The sequence below is a fragment of the Euleptes europaea genome, chromosome 8 (genome assembly GCF_029931775.1).
Source record: "Euleptes europaea isolate rEulEur1 chromosome 8, rEulEur1.hap1, whole genome shotgun sequence".
In the NCBI taxonomy this organism is placed as follows: domain Eukaryota; kingdom Metazoa; phylum Chordata; class Lepidosauria; order Squamata; family Sphaerodactylidae; genus Euleptes; species Euleptes europaea.
Genome location: NC_079319.1, coordinates 32870863 through 32892553, shown reverse-complemented (window position 1 = coordinate 32892553; position 21691 = coordinate 32870863). Strand labels below are relative to the sequence as shown.

General features: G+C 43.7%; 1 protein-coding gene across 1 annotated transcript in view; it reads left to right on the top strand.

Moving 5' to 3' along the window:
- Positions 1–8747: 8747 nt before the first annotated feature.
- ZBTB10 (zinc finger and BTB domain containing 10) overlaps positions 8748–21691 on the top strand; it is a 32430-nt gene continuing 19486 nt past the window's right edge. Inside the window, exons 1-2 of the mRNA XM_056854842.1 lie at positions 8748–9737; positions 20394–21264. Coding sequence (XP_056710820.1) covers positions 8775–9737; positions 20394–21264 — 1834 coding nt within the window. The 5' untranslated portion in view covers positions 8748–8774. The remainder of the gene's footprint in view (positions 9738–20393; positions 21265–21691) is intronic.

Sequence of the window (21691 nt, the reverse complement as noted above, 5' to 3'; positions counted from 1 at the left end):
TGTATTGTGTTATACTGACCAAAATGTGTGGTTAATCCTTTTCCAGATAGCTAGCCCATCCTTACGAAAGGGTGCACAAGGTATTTTCCTCACATAGAGTGTGTTCATAGAGAAAAACAGGGAAAGGAAGAATCCTTTCAGCACTTGGTGGGCACCAGTGCTTGGGGACCCATGTTATAGACTTAGAATGTTTTGCAAGTGTTGGACATGCCATGAAGGGACAGTGGCACACACAAATGCAATTCCTGCTAATCTGAATAACTCCATGCCAGGTTAAACAATCAGCAAAATCATAGTAAAGCTTTCTCTGGATCATACCACTTTGCGCTGTAGATTAGGAATGGAATGGTAAAATAGCCCACTACAGCAACGGAGGGGGACGGACGGACCTGTATTTACAAGAAAAGTAGCATACCCAGGACATGGACTAGCCTTCCTTCTAACCTGCTGTTTCTTCTGTATGTGGGATTTCCCCTTCATGCTGGAACACTGAAAAAATATATCCTACACTTAGGGTTGCCAACCTCCAGGTACTAGCTGGAGATCTCCTGCTATGACAACAGATCTCCAGCCGATAGAGATCAGTTCACCTGGAGACAATGGCTTCTTTGGCAATTGGACTCTATGGCCTTGAAGTCCCTGCCCTCCCCAAACCCCGCCCTCCTCAGGCTCTGCCCTAAAAACCTCCCGCCAGTGGCAAAGAGGGACTTGGCAACCCTACCTACACTACTACCACTTGCAGTTTGAAATGGTACAGTTCTGGGGAAAAATGGTTTTACTACTACATTCTGCTGATTGTATTAACTAACCTTAGCAGATGCCAGCCCAATAGAGCAATGAGTAAGGAAGGAATAATTATAGGGCTTGATCCCTTTTTTCCATGCTAGTATTTAAATATCTATAGTCTATTTATACCATGCTTTTCCTACTGTCAGTATCACCTTTTTGGTCACTGAAGAACTACTATCTGAAAGTACAAAAGGAAAACTGTTGTTGAGTAAACCATGTCAAGAAGCAGTAAATGAATCAGCATTCTTTTAGAAGATTGAGATCACATCTCGATAAATGAAAGTACAAAACAGATAGAGATGAACACATGCTGAATGGAAAAGGATTTTTTATCAAGTCTAGAACCTGGGGTGGGGGGAAAGAGCTTTAAACTGTGCTTGTGAATCTGTTTGGAAAAGGAAAAATGTTTCATCATAACTATTTTTTTTTGGCCATCAAGTCACAGCTGACTTATGGTGATCCCATAGTGTTTTCAAGGCAAGAGCGATTCAGAGGTGGTTTGCCATTGCCTGCCTCCACATCATGCCCCTGGTATTCCTTAGAGGTCTCCCATCCAAATATTTGCCAGTGTGAGGCTGAGAGTGTGCAACTGGCCCAAGGTCACCTAGCAAGTTTCCATGGCAGAGTTCAAACCTGGATTTCCCAGATCCTAGTCCGATACTTTAACCACTACATCATGCTTGCTAGATATTAATTACTACATTGGATTAGTCTGATAATTACATTAGAGAAGAGGAAAATGAATATCTATGTTGTTTTGGTACCTAAACATTTAGAGAAGGTGACCTTTATAATAAGGTGAAATTGGAAACATATCATGAACCAGGCAACAGTTAAATGTTATATTTGTTGCCTGACCTCCACAATGCAAATCATTTTGATGAGCATGATCAGTTAGAAATGGATTTACATTTACTGTGCAATCCTAAACAGAGTTGTGTGTGTGTTAAGTGCCGTCAAGTCACTTCCGACTCATGGCGACCCTATGAATGAAAGTCCTCCAAAATGTCCTATCTTTGACAGCCTTGCTCAGGTCTTGCAAATTGAAGGCTGTGGCTTCCTTTATTGAGTCAACCCATCTCTTGTTGGGTCTTCCTCTTTTCCTGCTGCCCTCAACTTTTCCTAGCATGACTGTCTTTTCCAGTGACTCTTGTCATCTCATGACGAGACCAAAATATGATAGCCTCAGTTTAGTCATTTTAGCTTCCAGGGTCAGTAACAGAGTTACACCCTTCTAAATTCAGTGAAGTCATTGGGTTTAGAAAATGTACATTTGCTTAGGATTGCATTGTTATTGCATATCTATAGTGTTGTTATAGTGTATCCCAAGTTCAGAAAAACTTGACTCCTGGGGAAAAAACTAGGCATGTGAATAAAAAAAGAGCAGAGTTTATTTTAGGTGATACCAGGGTTATGAATTTTATGCACATTAAGTGAAATGGCTTTGAAATATTTCCATCAGAACATGCTTTTTTGCAAGGCAAAGTACTAAATAGTTATTAGATAAGGGAGAGACACATATAGTGTCTAAACATCTAATAGATGAAAAAATGAGTGATCTTGTTTAATGTATGTGTATGTGACAATGGACGGAACATTTAGGTTCTAGCTGAATATATGGAAGTTTATATTGTTCCCATTACCTTCATTTCCCTCTTTTTCCTTTCCACTATTACCTCACACTGTGGGAGAATTTTAGATTCTAACAGTACAGTCCTAAACAGAGTTACACTTCTCTAAGTTCGCTGACTTCCGCAAGGGAGGGATTGCCTTATTGTTTATTACCCCTTTAAAAGCATTACACACAATGATGATGATGTAGGAAATGCATAATAGGCTTTTGTGAACTATACTTACCAGATCTACATTTTTTATATAAGAAAAAATATATTTCATTGTAACCCATTTCATATGATGCTGCTCCCAAAAAAGGTTATGATGATCTGCCATTTACAGAAATCTTGAAGTACAAGTAGACAAAAAATACTCTATATGATAGTGTGGACATATATTCAATATTTTTTATTTTATATGTTCCCCTTATGAAAGTGGTATTATTCTTTTTCATAGAAGGAATCCTAAATCTGCTTGCCTGGCTATACCACTGGAATGAGCTAAAACACTGTGCCTAGCACTGGAATGTGCTACAAAGTAAATGTGTTAAAACTCATTGCCAACTTTCTGAAATAGCTGGAAGCAGGAATTCTAGAACACAGGTGAGACTTCTAACATCTGGAAAATGATATGAGAAATTTTGAAGAAAGTGCATGAAATGCATATTTCTATTTGAAATTGCCAGTAAATAAAATAAATTCCAGAGGGGCAGTCCTAAAAGCTGCTGCAACCAAAACAGTACAGAGCATTATAGCTCTTTAAAAACTTAACATTTTTGTGCGGCAGGGTTCACTTCTTTAGATGCATTAAGAGTTACACTGTTTCATAAAAACTGAGTAAAACCATAAGAAAGGGTGAGAATTGTGGTATTAAAAAAGGGGAAGTCCAGTAATCCAAGACATAGATGTGTTCCATTATGATGCAAATGAAAACAAGACACCACCAAAAGATAATTCCAGATAGGTAGCAATATTAGTTTGTAGCAACAAATTAAAACAGGAGACCAGTAGCATGGGCAGTCCATTCCTGGGGGGCGTTCAGTGGTGGCCCAAGGGGGTGCAGCAGTGACAGTGGCCCGAGGTAGTGCAACTGCGCCACCTCCAGAGAGGCTTGCTGCCAGCACAGCAAGCCAAAGATAGAATAAAAAAGCATTTTTCATTAAAAAAAAAAAACACCCATGGAACTCCCCATAGAGTTCCATGGGGCTGTGCCACAATTTGGCAGGCATATTTTGACACCTGCAAAATGGTATGTTTCTGGCAGCTCCAGCTAAAGGCAGCTCCGCCCCCGGCAACACCCCCCCAGGATGCCGGCACGAACAATCGCCCTGCACATACGCCACCGGAAAGGCAGTGCCAGCACAGGAGGCTTGCACTACTGCATGGCTCCCCATGGCCAACATAGGTCACCCTGCAGCTGCACCAGCATGAGTGCCACTTTGCATGGCACAAGTGGCACGAATGCCGGCATAGGGGTCACACTGGCTTCTATGTGGCTCCATTGCACGGTTAGAGACTAACAGAATTATTCTGTCATAAACTTTCATGACCTCTGATGAAAGCTTAAAGTGGAATAAATTGTTAGTCTCTAAAGTGCCATTGGATTCCATTCGAAAGGGTAATGTATCCCATTAGAATTGAAGTGGACCACTTCCAAGAGATGATGAACTGGCAAAACACGATGAATAATGTACATAAACCTGTAATGAGGGCATTACTTCCTGTAGTGAGCTAACCAAGCCCCATCTCTACTGAGCCCACACCCGATCATCTTGAATTTGCATATGAATACACATGCAGCACTGGAGTCTTCTATTTGCAGCTTTTTTGCTGAACGATGGCATCTTTTAATTTTGTTCCTGAATGCCTGAAGAGGTTGAAATTCTTTCCTGCTGGTTTCTGAATGGTTCAGTTTTGATGTCCAATTTGTATCCATTGATTCTTTTGCTTGAGACAGTTTAGTTCAGCCACTATTAATGACAGAAAAACATTGGTGACATGATAGCATATCTCATGTTAGAAGACATACAGATGAATGAGCCTTGGATTGTATGGTTGCTCTTACTGGATCTAGTAGTAGTGTTGCTTGAACAGATATGGAGACATAGTGGGCTCTGGGGTGTGCCAAAGGGATTAGCCAGTGTGGTGTAGTGATTAAGAGTGGCACTCTTATCTGGAGAACCAGGTTGGATTCTCCACTCCTCCACATGCAGCCTGCTGGGTGACCTTGGGCTAGTCATAGTTCTCTCAGAACTCTCAGCCTCACCTACCTCATAAGGTGCCTGTTGCGAGAGAGGAAGGGAAGGTGATTATAAGCCGCTTTGAGTCACCTTGTGGTAGAGAACCAACTCTTCTTCTTCTTGTTTTTGGGACAACTGTTGCTAATAAGTAGTTGATTCAGTTTGGGGGTATCAGTAAACAATGTCAGGAATATTTACATATGAATGCCCACTGTGTAGGATACCTAACATTCCATTAAAATGAATGGGCCAGCTGCTATCCTAGGCTACAGATAAGAGTTCAGAGAATCAGCTGACTTTTTAGCCCATTTATTCATGATTGTAGTGAACATCGGAAGCATGAAACAAAAGTTTAAATTCTGTTGTGATAAATGACCTTCATTCCTGTGTACTCAGCAGAACTATAATCGGATTTACATTAACAACCCCTTTTCCCAAATTTTCAAATAATTTACCATAGATAGTTTCAGTCTGGGTGCTACAAAGCCTCCTAGGATATTTACAGTGGGGATATTTACAACAAATTATATTCCATGTAGCTGTTGCCTGCTAAAGCTTATGCAACATAAATCTGTGGTTTTGAAGGATGGATATGCAACCCATCCATAAATAATCTCTCAAGCCTGCACACAGGTCTTTGTATCCTTTCCACCTCTGTCAGGCCACACTACAAGCAACAGCTACTGTAGTCTCAGTTAAGACAACCATGTGAGCCCATACTTTGTGCCCATAAAAACAGTACATTCACCCCCAATTTGCCTGCTGCTTGTTTAGTATATCTATGTTCCCCATTTTGGACTTGGTAGGCCTCCAAGATGGCTAACACTTTAGAAATGTTGAAACCAAAAAGTCAAAAGCCTATTTACACACAATAAAATTAATGAATATCAAATTAAAACAACCAGTACCCATATCTTGTACAACTTATTTGCATAGAATTTATCATTTGGTTGTGCTCTTAAGGCATTTTTTTTAATGAACAAAGAACTAAACTCATATAAAATCCCATGTACCCTTATCTGGGAGCAAACATTATTGAATTCAATGGGACATACTTCCAAGTAAAAATGTATTAAATCAGGTTGCACTTGTGAGTCCATGTGCACTTATATGGCAATAAATCCTATTGAACAAAATGGAACACCCATAGGACTAGTCTGTACGACTGTGTCTAGGCTATTTATAACGGGATATGCCAGGGTGGGAGTGTGGGGGGGCTTTTCATCTGGAACGCAACATTTAATCAATTCACTGGTCAGATTAATTGATTAAAAACCATTTGGTTAATGAACAAATATCTGTATTAGGCTGGGGTTTTTTAAAAAAAAATTACAATATTTGCAAAAATTGTAGGTGTAGGACACCATCTCAGAAAAGGAATTCTCCTTTCTGAAGCACGAGCCATGTCTGAAGCGAAAGAGGTGAACCTGCTGCAGCACGGTGCAATGCCTAGAAACAAAAGTACATTTTTTGCTTCGGAAGCATGATTAATAATCAACCAAATACATACAATTAATTTATTCCTCTTTCTTTAATTAGATAAAAGTTCTAGGAATAAGTCATTTCAGTAAAATTGATGAAGTGGTATGAAAAATTACATTTAATGCACATTCTATTCATTTTAAAAATGAGTCCCTGGTTTAGTCAGAGTAGCCTTTGCATTGCATTTGGAAATTTTTCAAGGGGGGGGGGGAGATTTATTGCATAATTTCCTATGTTACCTAACAGTAACCATGTTTGTTACTATGCAAAGTGGTACCCGTCCACAGTACCTGCCAGATCTGCATTTTTGGGTCGTGTATTATTTTACTGAGAAAATAATAGAAAAAGAGCGATGAAAAGGGATGATTTACAGTCCTAGGGCAAGCACAAAGCAAAGGTCCGGAGGAATTACAACGCCATGTAAACTGTGCTTTGTCGCTTTTTTTGGAGCGCTTGTCATAACGACAGAAGGCTCGGGGGTGGGAGGGAGAGCAAAGTTGTGTGTGTAAAGTGCCTTCAAGTCGCAGCCGACTTATGGCGACCCCTTTTGGGGTTTTCATGACAAGAGACTATCAGAGGTGGTTTGCCAGGGCCTTCCTCTGCACAGCAACCCTGGCCTTCCTTGGTGGTCTCCCATCCAAATACTAACCAGGGCCGACCCTGCTTAGCAGCTGAGATCTGACGAGATCAGGCTAGCCTGGGCCACCCAGGTCAGGACAAGAGCAAAGTTAGCCAAACTTTATTGGTACGGAAACACGCAGTTCAACCGCGGGGCTTAAGCTCGCCCGATTTAGCGCAGGCGCTGGGCCGCCCCCCCCGCCCGATTTCCCTCCGTTTGCCTTCTCCTCCGCCGTCCCCCACCCCACCCCACCCCACGCGCTTAGCAACCTTTTCAGGTAAACCGCGCGGCGAGTGCAGGTAGCAACACGTCCGGAGCGGCGGAAGAGCCGGCCGCGCCCGGGGAGTGCCGCAAGGGCCGTGTCAGCAACGCGAGCCGAGCTCGGCGCAGCACGTGCCGTAGCCTTTCTGTTTAAATTTCCCCCGTTGCACAACGAGAGAGTAATAAAGGCACTCGGGGCAGTGCATTTCCAGAGTCATTACTGGGGCCTGGCGCAGCTCTTCGCGCGGAGGCGGCGAGCGCGACGCCAGGAGAGCCCCGCGGGCGGCGGCTGCTTCTCCTCCTCCTATTAAACCCCTGAATTAATCCGCGCCGAGGGGGGCAACTTGAGGAAGGGAGGGGGGGACAGAGAAGAACTCCCCCGCCGCGGGCAGCGGCGGCTCAAGGACACACTTCCGGGCGCTGGAAGGAGCCGGTGGTGTGCTCAGAAATTAGTCGGATGGGAGGCGTGGAGAATTTATTGTGAAAATCAATTTTTGATGGGACCATTCAAAGGATAATCTTTGATTTAATCTCTCACATATATATATTGTGTCACGGTTACATTAGGGTATTGAATGAATAATATTAGATAAGATAAATATATATTCATTAAATAATACGGGGATTAGTTCAGTCGGCGAAAGTATATACAATTTATTTTCAGATGGAAGAGAGTGGGGGGAAGTCACTATGTGCTTACTATAGATTTCTTATTATTCTTATTAACTTTTAGTGTTAAATGTTGATTTGTGCATGGATGTATTCAATGAAGGAAAAAACAATAAAAAAAATTTATTAAAAGAAAAATTTGTACAGTCGGCTCGTCCCCTCGTGTGTTTGCGAGGCAAAAGGGGGAGGGGGGGTGTTTTGTTATCAGGAGTCTACAGGGGCGGCGGTGGGAGGTTTTGAGCGATCTGTTTATGTTCCAGGGCGAGGCGTTTGGAAAGGGTTTCGGTATCCGGGAAGCGGGGGCTGTGGGCGTGGCCAGAAAGGGGGCAGGCGCCCTCCTTTAAGACGTCCGCTTTCCAGGGCGATGATGTCAAAGAGGGGGGGGGAGGGAATGACTTCGTGCGCCTGAGAGGCTCCTTAATGAGGGGCGGGGACAGCGTGTTGTGCTTTCTGGGTCTGAAGGGGAGAGGAGTGGCGTGCGCGCGCCCCCGAGAGAGTGGCGGCGGCGGGGGGGGGATCGCGCACAGAAAGTCCTGCCAAGTCGTGGCGAGGCGGTGTCGTCCAATGGGCGCTCTCTGCCGTGAGCGCGCACTAAAACCTGACACTCGCCGGCTGTTCGGACTCCTCCTCGGCCCCCCTTCCCTTCCCTCACTCGCTCTCTCTTTCCCCCCTCCCTCCTCCCCCGCGGCGTCGGCTGCTGCTGCTGCTGCCCTGGTGCATTGTGGGTGCAGTCCGTTGTTCATTTGCCATTCGACCTGGGCCCGGGGCCTGTTGGGGCGGAAGGGCTGCTGCTGTTGCCTGAGCCGGATCCATTGTAGGGGAGGAGGGGGGGAACAGCCGGAGGCAGCAGCGACGTACGAGCTCGAAACCAGAAGACAGGGTTTGCCCCCCCCTCCCCCAAGACTTGGCGGCTGACTAGAGCTGCCTACCTGGTCGGGTGGGTCTGGTCGGCTCTCTTTGCCTCCGCACCTTTACCCGTCACACAGCGGACGGTTGGGAGGAGAGCGGGAGGGGGAGGGGGAGGGGGAGGGGACCGTTGGGCGCGAGGCAGGAAGGGGGGGGCGAGGGGAGCCGGGCGGGGGGCGCGCGCGCTTGCCCGCCATGTTCGCCGAGATGAACCGCAGGACCTTGGCGTTCCGGGGGGGCGGCCTGGTCAGCGCCACCGCCGCAGGGGGGGGAGGAGGCGGCGGCCAGACAGCTAACGGCAGCGGCGACCCGGGCGAGGCCTGGGTCCGCCAGGAGGCAGAACAGCTGAACGGGCAGGGGGTGGAGGAGGAAGTGGAGCTGGGGACGGTGGAGCTGGAGGTGGCCGCGCTGGAGGCCCCGGACGCCGCCGGGAAGGAGCTCTTGCTCTTGCCCGCCGCTCCCGCCGACTCGGTGGCCGCCGCCGCCGCCGCCGCCCCGGTGGGGCCCATGTTCGCCGAGAGGAACCGCCGGACCTTGGCGTTCCGCGGCGGCGGGGGCTCGTCGTCGGCGAACAATGGCTGCGAGGTGGCGGGGGCGGCCTGGCCGCGGCGGCCGCTGAACGGGCGGGGGGGCGGCGGCGGCGGCTGCGGGGCCGAGGAGGAGGAGCTGGAGCTGGAGGGCTTGCTGGAGGGGAAGGAGCTGGTGCAGGACGGGGGGTCGCTGAGCGACAGCACCGAGGACGAGGAGGACGGCGAGGGGGGCAGCCTGGGCGATGGCAGCGGCGCCGAGGGCGGCAGCTGCAGCAGCAGCAGGCGATCCGGGGGGGACGAGGCGGAGGTCAGCAGCGTGGGCGCGGGGGAGGGGGAGAGCCTCCCGCACTTCCCGCTGGCCGCCCGGCCCAAGTCCCTGCTGCAGAAGCTGCACGTCTCCTTCCAGGGCGCCTGGCTCAGACAGTTCCCCTGGCTGCAATACTGCCAGCAGACGGGGCTTATGTCCTGCGCCTGGTGCGCCTCCGCGGACGGCGGCAGCAGCAACAGCAGCAATGGCGGGGGCCACGACGAGCTTTGCAAGGGCACCCGCAACTACAAACGAACCCTCCTTCTCAGGCATCACGTTTCGGAGGAGCACCGGCTCAAAGAACCTGTCAGCGCCGAGCAGGTAAGTGGAGGGGGGCCAGCGCTGGTAGAAGGGGAGCAGACCGGGAGGAGGGGGATGCTTTGCTTCCCGGGGGGAGAGTCTTGTCAGGCAGCGTGCCCACCTATCTGAGCTGCTTTAAATGGATTCTTCTCTCTCTCTCTCCCACCGCTGGGTTTGAGGCCACGGTATGCTCCCGGTTCACCTCCTGTCTCCAATAAGCAGATTACTCTGCCTTCTGTTTCAGGCTGAGTTGTCCTACAGTTTTGTCTGGAAAGCTTTAGGTGGCTACATTACCTTTCAACGGTTTTTGCTTCCATAATGGTTCCATTGTAGTATCACTACTTCCTTTATGGTAATTATTACTTTCACTGCTCTGTTTCTTTGGAGGGAGCAAGTGAAACTTTCCAGGTGTACAATAGCTACTGTGGCTGATAATTGTGACTGTACATTTGTCTGATACTCTTTTTTTGTACCAAACTGTAATATTCTGGTTGTGGAAACCTATAACAGTGTGTGGTAGTGAGATGACTTGCATGCATGACACCTTCAGTCATTAGATCCTATGCCTTGAAAGCATATGAATATGCAGAGAAGAACTTAACATTCTTCAAAGTCAGGAAAAGTGAAATCTCTAGAAACTTTCTCTTCTCCCGTGATAGTATAGCTGGTCAATACATGTGGAAGTAACTTAATTTAGGATTTTTGAAGCTGTTGCAGTGCCTTCGGTAGGGCTGTTTATGTGGGATAGCACTGAAACCAGAGTAACTGCATTTGGAAACCTTTGGACATGGCATTTTATGTTGTACACAAAGTTTGATTTAGGAAAAAGTTTTTAATCCTTGGTGCTTTCAAGTTGTCAAAAATTCCTTCTGTGAGTTATCAAGATTTGCCTGTTATGCTGGCTTTTGTTTATCTAATTCCATAAACTTAAGCACCATGGTTTCAATATAGAAATGATATTGAAGCTAGTCACACGTGACACTTCCACATTTGAAAATTGTAAGTAGATGATTAACTTTCTACATAATGTTTTTATTCTTCACTGATTATAGTAGTATGGTTAAGGTTCTTAAATTCCAAGGGCTGCATATGTAGCTCACAAGATTTTGAGGTAGGCTAGGTTAAAACATGAGTGAACCTTGCCTAGCAACTGACATGTGAGTTAAATTGGTACAGATAAGCATTTGCATCTCAGTGCCCTTATGGTCTCATTGAATGTAATGATTATATCTGTGGATGGAGATGCATAATTTCAACTGTGGTCACATTCAATACTGAGATGGTTTATAGTCAGTGACATGTTCATAAATTTAAACTATGAACATGAAAGGACAAATTATACCATACTGCCCCTGCGTCTTGCAACTGTAGCTCAAGTCCAGTGTATGAAAAGTGCTACTCTGATGCATACTATAGTACATTTACACACTTCCATACAAACTTTTTCTGCCAGCCCATTCCAAAGTATACCGTTGTATCTAATCTCCTGAATTAGGCAGCACTAGAAAGACTGAATGTATAGGTCATACTCTCTGCCATAGACACTGGCTCTTTTGACCTTGTGCCACAAACATCCACTATTTTGTACTACAGTTGGCCACCCAATCACTAGACATAGCAAGGCATGTTAATAATAGGGTTTCTATTCTGTAGTGTTGGCTTTCCTGGTTAAAATATATTGCCCTTTTAGTGAAGACAATTTCATAGAGTTTATGCTGGTTAAGCTTGCTTTATCTCGTGCGTACATTTTTAAAGCCCTTCTGTGTAAAACTCCTTCCTGATTCACTAGTTGCTTCCCTCCCCATGACCTTGTTGAAAGAATGAACTAAAAACCTGCTTGTCTGACCTATAGCAATACCAAGCGTAACAGTTTAGGTACTACAGATTAATAAAAGCAGTGTATCATGCAGACTATCCCCAGGCATTAACATTTAGATAGGTGGAGTTGGTGTTTTATTTTATGTTCTAATTTCCTTGTAATGTTTTATGGTTGCTACATTTCAGTGCAGAGGTAGCCACATGGGGGAGGACCGGTAGAGGACAGATGTTTTCAAGTTACTTGGTGAAGATATTGCAGATGATATGAAACGTCATTTTGTATTATGCTCTTCACTGTGCTTTACTCTGATTTGTTTTTAAACAAGTTTTTTGTTTCCCTGAGGGTGATGTCCTTATTTAAATTGATATTCTATGTGCATATAGCACATATTGTGTTTTTTGAGATTATCTTGCAGATTGCCTGCTTAAATACTTTTCCCCTCAGGCTGAGAAAGTGGTTGCTATTAATTTTAGATACTATTGTTCTCGGCCATGCTAAGTAGTGAAAATATTGCTGGTGTTTAAATGTCTATAGCAGGGGTCGGCAAACCGCGGCTTTTTGGCCCGTTGAGTGTGGCTCTCCAAACTTGGTTCAGAGCCCCTGCTCTCGCGCCCGCTCGCGCCGGCAGCCGGGTTGCGGAGCCGGCGCGCCTGAGAGAGAGCAAGCGAGCGCGAGAGAGCAGGCGAGCGGGCGTGCTGTCTCTCCCCCCCCCCCCCGCCGTGGAGAATGGCCGGGTCCCCCTTTCCCTTGCCCTCAATGGTTGGGAGGCTAAAGCCTCCCCTCCCGCCGCACGATTGCTGGACGGGCGGCTCGGCGGTTCCTGGCCCGCCCCACCCGCCTATCAGCTGTTGGGCGGGGTGGGCTTCCTTTGGCAGTGCGTCCCCGGTAGTGGCACTGGGCCGCGGCGCCCCGTCTTCTGCGGCGCCGACTCCGTTCCCCCGTCATCTTCTGGGCCTGCGGGTCCCTGTAGGGAAGAGGCACACTTTGGAGCCAGCAGAGGCTTGCTTAGTAAGTGGAGGGTGGCGGGAAAGCCCCAGGGCGCGGGGTGGGGCCCCCGACCCTGGACACACGTAATGGTACAACTCGGGGTTGTACCTCCTCAGAGGCCATGTCTACCCACTGGCTTTCTTGGTGGTAGACTTGGACTCCGAGGAGGGGAAAAAGTCCCCCTTCAGAGGCCAGGTCTACCAATTGGCTTCTATGGGCCTCCGGAGGCCAGGTCTACTATCAAGGAAGCCAGTGGGTAGACCTGGCCTCCCAATGGGACTCAGCCGGAGGCCAGGTCTACCAATAGGCTTTTATGGCGATAGACCAGGCCTCCAGACGGGGAGGGGGAAATGGCAGGGACTTACAATTTAATTTTTATCAATAAATAAGATCACTATTAAGTATGATATCAAGTTTTATTCAGTGTACCTATGTACCTACCTATATAGTTTAAGAAATTTGGCTCTCAAAAGAAATCTCAATCGTTGTACTGTTGATATTTGGCTCTTTTGACTAATGAGTTTGCCGACCCCTAGTCTATAGTATCTTAGTGTTGTTTGGGTTCATGGAGGTAAGCATATGAAATATAATATTTTGAACCGATACAAGAGGTTGATCTTGAGTTTCTGTTTAAGGATCCCTAAAATAGATGGAAGGGTTTAGTCTCCAGTTTTACAGGCTTTTGTTTGAAGATTGTTTTGTGGATTAGGTTATTGAGCTCATTAATAGCCCAGTTTTCACATTGGTATTTTGGTACTTTAGGAGTCAATCTGCTTTTTTACAGAATGGATGGCTTCTGTGTATTTTGTTCTTTTATGCCATATATGAACGTGTAGAAACCTAGAAGGGCAGCATACTGACAGCCAATGTGGTATAGTGGTTAGAGTGCCATATAATGAAAGATACTGCATCGGCAGTTGATGAAGATAGATCTGTGGCTCTGAGATTTCCCTCTGTTTATGTTGTTTTGGTTGATGAGCTCTTTGTAGTCATCTAATTTTGCCAATAATTTTGTTGGTTATAAATTAGCTTGGGGGTCTTGGTTTTATTTAAACTTTTTATTTTTTGTATAGACCTCTGTCCAGACTAAAAACCTTATATAGATATACCTGCTTATAAATGGAAATGAAGAGTGTTGGGCTAGGATCTGGTAGACCCAGGTTTGAAGCCCCACTCTACCACAGAAGCCTTCTGAGTGACTTTGGCTGTTACCTCACTAGGTATTCCCAGCGATGTATTAAGAGTTTGAAACGTTATAAAAAATACTGTTCGCACTTTCTATGTATTCCCACCGATCTATTAAGAGTTTGAAACTGTTAAAAATACTGTTCACACTTTGTTTGGCCCTTTTGGCTATGAACACATCTTCCAACCATTTTTTAGCCGTAGTATCCAAAAACCCTTTTAAAGCGATGTTTTTTATAACATTTCCAAACTCTTGCTACATCGCTGGGAATACCTAGTGTGGTAACAGCCTTTGTTAGGATTGGTAGGGTATAATGAAGGAGAGAATGATATAAGCTATTTTTGGTACCCCTTGCAGAGAAAGATGGGCTACAATTGAAGTAAATAAATACCTTTCTGGAAAGGAAGGGCATTGATAGTGCACAAAGTTTATTTCATTACACCAAGTTAAACCAATAGTAGTACTGATTATGATAACTTAACTAGGCAAGGGGGGTAATGTAGCAGGTGAAAAAGAACATTTGGCACATCTGTGTCTGAATATGTAGCTTTGAACCATACTTGGAGCTAGTGACAGCCAAACAAGTAAATGATGCCTGCATCAAAGAATTGGAATTATGTGTATGCATGTAGGGTTTAAATTAGTTGTGTAAGGGTAGGAAAGTTCTCTAGCTAGGTAAAACTTTGCTGGCATCTGCACACTTTAGCACCTTTAAAATAAATGGCTTTTGTATTTTGCTACCTGCGGTTCAAGTAACCGAAGAGCAGGGTTTTTTGGGCATAGTTTTATAGCTTCTTAAGGACAAAGATTATGTCCTACAAACACTTATTTTGCAGGGAACCCTATTGAACACTTATATTTTCTTCTAGATAAATATGCAACAGATTGGGCTAAACAGCTGCAATCCACAAAGCTACTTCATGTATGCCCAACAGCTTGAGCATGCCCAGTGGGATTAGTGACTTTGAATAGCAAACCCCTCCATGCCATATTGTAAAGCACTTCTGAAAGTCCCTTCAGCTCAGATGCTATGTCCTATGTAGCAAGGATAGCGCTGTTTTGGAAACATAAGCATGAAGTATACCCTTTGGTGTACAAAAATAGTTTGGCTCACTGAATCCAGTCCTAACTAGTTTATTTTTTAAAAAGGAAATAGCCTATTTCAGCCAACTCCACCCATCTGTGTGGGGTGAAGTTGAAAAGAAGGGTACTGCTTGAAAGGTATGAAGTCAGTGAGATATGGAGACGTTCAAATAACAGTGAATCTGTCTTTAAAATGACTACTTGTACATCTGCAGACAAGCAGTGCACTGTGGTCAACTCAGTGTGTATTAGTTCAGCAAAAAATACAAATAATACTCAGATAAACCCAACAAATTGGCAAACTATCTCATTGAGAGTTAAGATTACACAAATTTTAACGATGCAACTCTGAGAAACCAAAAGTACAAGAAAGGTGTAGAAGTATTTGTGAAATTATCGTAGTCATTGGGCATTGCTTCTATTTAGAAAAAGAGTTGGTTTTTATAAGTTGATTTTCTCCTTCCCTTCCTCTCCCCACAACAGACATCTTGTGAGTTAGGTGAGGCTAAGAGCTCTAAGAGACCTGTGACTAGCCCCAGGTCACCCAGCTGGTGTCATTTGTAGGAGTGGTGAAACCAACCCAGTTCACCAGATTAGAATCCGCCACTCATGTGGAGGAGTGGGGAATCAAACTTGGTTCTCCAGATTAGAGTCCATCACTCTTAACCACTACACCAGTGTTATAATGCAGTGTTGTAATGCACACATCCATGTTTAAGGCCTAGACTAGATAAAAGACATATGATCTGTGACTTGAATCTGAATTTTTTTATTGACTTGGTAGTTCCAGTCAACTTTGATCAGGGAAGGTTTGTGGGGGTGGGGACAGAGAAGATTCCATGCTGTGACTTGAATAGCTCCTCTAAAACAGCAGTTAGCACTGAGTTATTGGAAAAGATGTATTCCATGTGTCATTGGGATGGCTATAGTTAATGCTGGACTTGAACAAAACAACTACAAATCCCTGCTTGCCATGAACCTTGATGGGTGTTGGCCTAACCTAGTTAACAGGATAGTTGTGTGGATAAACTGGAGAATAGGAGCAATGTGAATGCTGCCCTGACCTCTTTAGAGCAAGGGCAGGGTTAAAATGTGATCAATATCCCATGGAAGAGCCTAATCACAGAACTTCTGCATGTGATTTTTGGTCCCATCTTTCTTTGCATAACCCCCTAGAGAGTGTACCATGTTTTATAATGAATATGTTTGAACAGTGCTGTGTAGAAGATTGAATTTGTATGAAAGCTAATAAGAATGGTTCCATGATTGTGTGGAGAGATTAGTTCAAGAGACTGATGTGAAAAGATTTGTGTGAACTTAATATTTTATATAGTTACTTACAGCTGGGTCTAGAAAAAAATTAAAATATCTACTTCCAGAATTTTAAGTGTTAAGGCTAGTGAGTTAAAAATGAGTAAAATTTAGGTGGTTGACTAAAAAAGATGTACATATCCTAATTGTTTGATAATTCTGGATTAAAGGGGCATTTTGCCCCCTTGAATTTTAGTTTAGCCCTTCATAGAATCATGGAATCATAGAGGTGGAAGGGATCACCTGGGTCATCTAGACCAACCCCCTGCACAATGCAGGAAATTCACAACTACCTTCCCCCCACACCCCCAGTGACCCCTTCTAATATTCTGGTTTTCATACCTTGGGATATTCCTAATTATAGTTATATACTCCATTATACATTTTTTTTTGTTTATATATTGTTATCAGTTGAAAATTGCTTAAACAGTGAACAGATTTAAGCTTTGCTAGATCTCTCTCCTGTACAGGTTGTGTTGCTTGTTCATTTCCCTGACCATCCTCAGCTATGACAAATGTTAGATTTGCTCTGGCACAACCATAGTTATCTAACTATAACTAATCTCAGTGCAGTTAGATTTTAACTCAGAGGCTTGGTTCAAACATAATAGGAAACTTTGGTTTATTTTAACTATGGATAGTTTGTAAAACCAGAGTTGGCTTGCAGATAGTGATCCAGGTACTGAATGGCTTGATAAATACTGGTTTCATCACATTTGCTGTTTTCCCTGCAGACACCCAGCTGGTATCCTGGCCTGCATTGCAATGTACTGCACTGAGGCTCCAGCCAGGATGTCTGTTACTAGAAGCCATAGTTAAGAATTGCAATTAAGAAACCAACTTCCAACGATGGTTTCGGATTATGGTTTGTCATCCTTAACCAGCCGTGTGTGTGTGTTAAGTGCCGTTAAGTCGCTTCCGACTCATGGCGACCCTATGAATGAAAGTCCTCCAAAATGTCCTGTCTTTGACAGCCTTTTAACTGGCCATAGTCAATGGAATGTTTTGAGTTTCAATAACCACATTATAGTTTCACAACGTATCTAAACCAAGCAATGACTTAAGCATCTTCTGATCCATGGTTAACAGTTGGGCAGTGCTGCATCTGACCTGGGCCTCTGCTACTGAAGAAAATAGTTTGCTTTTTAGGAAGCAGCTATTATCTGTAAGTTTCAAATACAAATAGAAAGAAAATGCTACATGTGAGGTTTTTTTGTTCCATTTCATTTCAATTGAGGAGGGACCCTATGTCTACAGAAGTAATAGTCAGCCCTTAAATCATTCCTTTGCTGATTTTTATTTCCGCTATAAACAAAATACCGTAGATTTTCAGGGGGGGGGATGGGTGAATCTGTTGTTATAGCTTTAATTAAAATCTTTGGGTCCCAATCCTTTAGGAATCTGAGTTTTAAACAGCTATGTATTATGAGATCTGTTAAAGGGTTTCCATGTTACAAAGTGGTTTTTCTGATATCAGTTTAAACTTTCTTTTGCAGTAACTGAATTATGCTCTTGTTGTGTGATCTTTAATATGTAACATGAAAACATTTCCAATTAAATCAGATGGTAATGATCCTTACGTTAATGTTTAATGAGTAATGCAGTAGAGCTAGAAGGAAACCTGCAAGGACTTGCAGGAAAGGGGAATTCAATTTCTCCTTTCTGCAGGCTCTGGGTCCCCTCTCTACTCTTTGCCTGGTGGCGGTGGCTGCCTCCTGCTCCTGTCTGTGCTTTTGCTCATCATGTTAGGTTGCTCTGGTAACTCTATTTTTTTCTTTGCCACAAGGTCTCTGCAGGCACTGGTATTCACTTTATGAGATTTTTAACCCCCAACTTCTAAAAAGTTTGTCCTCCAAATCTATTGCAGAAGAGGCCAGTCTAGTTTATTAAGGGGTTGAAACATTTTCCTTTGCAGAAAGGCTAATGTTTAGAATGTTTTTGGTTTATTAAAAGAACATTAAGGGGAGGGTATATGACAGAAGTTTATAAAAATATGGAAGGGGTGGAGAAAGGGGTACAACTTTTTTACCTCCTATAATGCTAGAACCTGGGAGCACCCAATGAAGTTGATCAGCAATGGATTGTAATGGACAAAATAAAATGTTTCTTCACTCAATGAGCTTTCGTGAGCCACAGCTCACTTCTTCAGATACAGCTAGAATGTGAATGTGTCTTTAAGTAGAGGAGAGTGAATTCAGACAAGCATTAGTATGTAAATGTTAACGGTATGTAAATGTGAATAGCAGGCGTGATGGGATTAGGTGTGGTATGCAGAAGAGTCTGTGATGTCCAGGAAGAGATGGGTGTGGAGAAATCAGCATTGGTAATGAGCCATGAATGCAAGGTCTTTATTCAGCCCAGGTAAATGCATTGTCTTTAGTTTGAATATCAACTGTAATTCAGCAGTTTCTCTTTCCAATCTTCCTTTGAAATTCACTCTCCTCTACTTAAAGACAGATGGATTCACATTCTAGCTGTATCTGTAGAAGTGAGCTGTGGTCTCGCGATAGCTCATACCCTGCCAGAAAATATTTTTGTTAGTCTTTAAGGTGCTACTGGACTCTTGCTCTTTTCTACTACTACAGACAGACTAACCCGGCTACCCACTGTGAATTATCTTCACTCAATGAGTAAATAAACTGCCAGAGGATGGCCACTAACTTAAATTATTTAAAAAGAGGGTTAGACAGGCTAATGGAGGATAGGTCTTTAAGTGACTACTAGCCATAGCTACTAAAAGGAACCTCCATGTTAAGAGGCAGTAAATACTACTGCTAGAAAGCAACTTCAGGCAACACCTTTCCCTTTATGCCATTACCCCTCCAGGATATCTGGTTGACCATTGTGTGAAACCAGATGATGCAATAAATGTTTCTGTATCTGGTCTGATAAAGAAGGGCTTTTATGTTCTACTGGTTCCCCTAAGTTTGCAGAACCCCAAGTAGTAGCTGTAGTTATCCATGTTGCACAGATTTCCCTATCTACATGGAGGCCAGACCTTAGCTATTGGATTTAGTGATAATTATCCAAACCTTCATTGCAGAAATACAATGGCTTAGATCTAAAGAAGTACATCCAACTTTCTAAATGTGTAGTAGTGTTGTCCCCCTCCCCCCACAGCTAGGGGGGATTGTGTACAACAAAAAAGCCTTCCACTTGTTCAAGGAGCACTTTAGATCCAAGTCAAAGTTGGGTTTTAGTTGCTGTGGTGTGAATTTAACAACCCTTGAACTATTGTTATTGAGCAAGATGTAAATATTGTGAATAATATATGCTATAATTAGTAAAGGTAGAAATTGTCAAGGAATTGTTTGTGTGTACGTTGTTACCAGCTGCATCAAATTATTGGATGGGGAAATGACAGTGATTATATGACTGGGATGTGCAACATCCCAGCATGTGGTCAGTACTGCCACACTAGCCACCAACACACAGTGGTAAGAGTGCTAGCCTATGAGAGTGTATGGATTTAAAGAAATATGGCCAATAATGTGTGAACAGCTCAGGCAGTTAATTCTAGAATGATGGTTTAAAATCTAAAGCTATCAGTTTTGTGGAAAAGCCTCTAGAACAGAAAGGTGAATACAGAGTATATATTACTGTATGGGTGGGGGAGGCAAGAGACTGGAAAGTAATGGAGAAATCAAGTCATGCATGAGGCAGGCATATTTTCTGTTAAATTATCTTTCCAGTGCTGTCAGGATTGACTGTTGACAATGGTAGTATATGGACAGTTACACTTTAACATCAGAAATTCCATACAAATATACCCTAGTACACTGTGGTCCAGTTGGTGGCAAATAACCCAATAACTTTAGAACAGGTTCCCAATAACCTTAGGACAGTTGATACATAGATTTATGGTATGGTTTTGGTGTACAGGAGGAAATGTTAATACTTCTCTCTTAATGCATATTTTGTCTATGTATATGTGAGAGAGTCCTGTGTGTATGTGAGCCCTGACCTGGATAGCCCAGGCTAGCCTGATCTTGTCAGATCGCAGAAGCTAAGCAGAGTTGACTCTGGCAAGTATTTGGACGGAAGACCTCTAAGGAATACCAGGGTCGTGACGCAGATACAGGCAATGGCAAACCAACTCTGAACGTGCCTTGAAAACCCACCAGGGGTCTTGACGGCAAAAAAAAAAGTGAGAGAGATTATGTGGTGACCCTAAATGTTCAGCTGTAATGCTCAACCGTTTTTGAATTGGGGTGTTGGGAATAACTTCATTCACCTAGATTTTGAAACAAGCAAGCAGTTTTACATTCTGTTTTTTTCTCGCTTATTACAGGAATCAGAAAGACCATCAGAACTGGCTAATGAAAGGCCAAATGAGAACTCTTACTGCTATCAACTGTTGCAAGAATTAAATGAGCAGAGAAAGAAGGGCATTCTCTGTGATGTCAATATTGTAGTGAGTGGAAGAGTCTTCAGAGCCCACAAAAATATCCTGGTTGCTGGCAGCCGTTTCTTTAAAACTCTGTATTGCTTTACAAACAAAGAAAGCCGTAACCAAACCACTGTTACCTACTTAGATGTTGTTGCTGTTCAAGGATTCTCTGTCATCTTGGACTTCTTATATTCTGGTAATCTTGTGCTTACAAGCCAGAACGCTATTGAGGTAATGTCAGTTGCCAGCTACCTTCAGATGACAGAGGTTGTCCAATCCTGTCGCAATTTTATCAAAGATGCCTTAAATATAAGCATAAAATCAGAAGCGCCAGAAGCTGTTGTTGTGGATTACAATAGAAGGTCTGTTAATAGGGATGGATTGTCATCAAGGGATCAGAAAGTTGCTACTTTCTGGGCAACAAGAAATCTTACTAACTTGGCAAGCAGCATAAAAACTGAGAATGATGGCTATTGCATCGATGAGGGCCAGTCTGAAAACTACCAAATCAATGATTGGGTCCAGGACAGCTCTCCTGAAATGGCTGAAAATGAGTCTCAGGGAGAAGGGAAAGTCTTTGTATGGAATGATATGAGTTCACAAGGACAGTTATTTCAAGAACCTGGGAAAACAAGAAGGAAAAACCAAACTACAAAAAGGTTTATTTACAATGTACCACCCAATAATGAAGAAATGTTAGAAGAACATTCAGCTACTGAAGCATCAGTACAATATCCGGAAGACCACCTGCAGTATATTAAAGAAGAAGCAGGTAAATATTAGTATAATCTACAGTGCCTGTATTCTGTTGTAGCCCAAATAAGTCTTGTGGCACAAATTCTTGGAAGCTGAAACCCATTGTGTCAAACTGTCAACTCAATTGTCAGAAATGTGTGTGTATGAGAAGAAAGGTAGAAGTCCTCCTGGCCTTCAGTTGTAATATCTTCCACACACACACCCTCTTTCTCTTGTTTCTATCCTCTGAGCGTAATACCTCATGCAGTTAAAGAAATGAGCTTTGGCTCACGAAAGCTTATAGCACAGTACATGTTGGTCTTTATGGTGCAGTGAAATTCTGTTTTGACAAAGCACAAGTGTGACAAGTGTGATTTTCTCAGTTACCCTTTGCTTTGCATTATCTATAAGTGAGACAAAGTTTAGGCAATTAGATTTGAAATGTGACTTAAATTTATATTATC